The sequence below is a fragment of the Corvus brachyrhynchos genome, unplaced genomic scaffold, assembly GCF_000691975.1.
Source record: "Corvus brachyrhynchos isolate BGI_N302 unplaced genomic scaffold, ASM69197v1 scaffold489, whole genome shotgun sequence".
Classification (NCBI taxonomy): Eukaryota; Metazoa; Chordata; class Aves; order Passeriformes; family Corvidae; genus Corvus; species Corvus brachyrhynchos.
Genome location: NW_008239772.1, coordinates 28754 through 29793, shown reverse-complemented (window position 1 = coordinate 29793; position 1040 = coordinate 28754). Strand labels below are relative to the sequence as shown.

Genomic DNA, 1040 nt, shown 5'->3' with positions numbered 1-1040 from the left:
TATCCTTCCATGCTTCCCTCATCCTCTATCCATCAAGGATGGATTAAGTGATGGATGAATGGAAGATTTTCCATGGGAAATGGTGGTGGGAGGGGTTAAGGCCTGAAGAGATGTTTAAGAGAGAGCCAGTGTGATGGATGTGGAATTGCCTAGGGGGTTGTGTTGGATGTTGGGTGTGTGATGGGAAGGATGGATGGAAGGATGGATGGATGGATGGATGGAGACATGGATGGATGGATAGATGGATTGGTGGGTGGTAGGATGGACATTTGGAGGGACAGGTAGAAGCCCATGGCCATCACCATTTTCCCCTCCAATGCAGCCAGCAAAGAACCCTTACCCACTGAGGAGCCCCAACAGGAGAAGCTGGTAACTGAGTTCCCAACATCTGAGGCACTCCCAGCACGAGCGGTGCTGGGAGAACTGAGGGTCTCCAGTGTCACACCCAACTCTGTGCAGCTGCAGTGGAGTGTCCCTGAGGGCTCCTTTGAGTCCTTCATGCTGCAGTACCGGGATGCCCAGGGCCAGCCCCAGGCCCTGCCCATCGATGGCGGGTCTCGCTCGGTGGTGCCGGGGCTGCCCCCGTCTCGCCGGTACCGCTTCCACCTCTATGGGTTGCGGGGCAGGAAGAAGATTGACCACGTCTCCACCGAGGTCCTGACAGGTAAGGGGGAAGGTCAGGGGGAGGAAGGGTGGGTGGATGTCTGGATTAAGAATGATGGATATATGGAGAGGTGGAGGCATCAAGGGATGGAGGAAATGGGGAGTGGAGGAAGGGATGGAGGAAATGGAGAGTGGAGGAAGGGATGGAGTGGTGGAGGAATGGATGAATGCATGGATGGATGAATGCATGGATGGATGACTTGAAATATAAATGAATGGATGAATGGATGGGTGGAAAGCTGATGGGTGCAAAAATGAATTGTCTAGGAGATGAAAAGATGGATGCATGGACGGATGGGTGGAGTTGGTGGTGGGTTGGATGTTTGGATGGACACAGGCATTCCCATGCCCATCTCCATCCCCTCTCCCCCCCAGCT

At 54.1% G+C, this 1040-nt stretch overlaps 1 protein-coding gene across 1 annotated transcript in view; it reads left to right on the top strand.

Moving 5' to 3' along the window:
- Positions 1 to 1040, top strand: part of LOC103621493 (tenascin-X-like) — a 31565-nt gene that overhangs the window by 7526 nt on the left and 22999 nt on the right. Inside the window, exon 11 of the mRNA XM_017742926.1 lies at positions 323 to 664. Coding sequence (XP_017598415.1) covers positions 323 to 664 — 342 coding nt within the window. The remainder of the gene's footprint in view (positions 1 to 322; positions 665 to 1040) is intronic.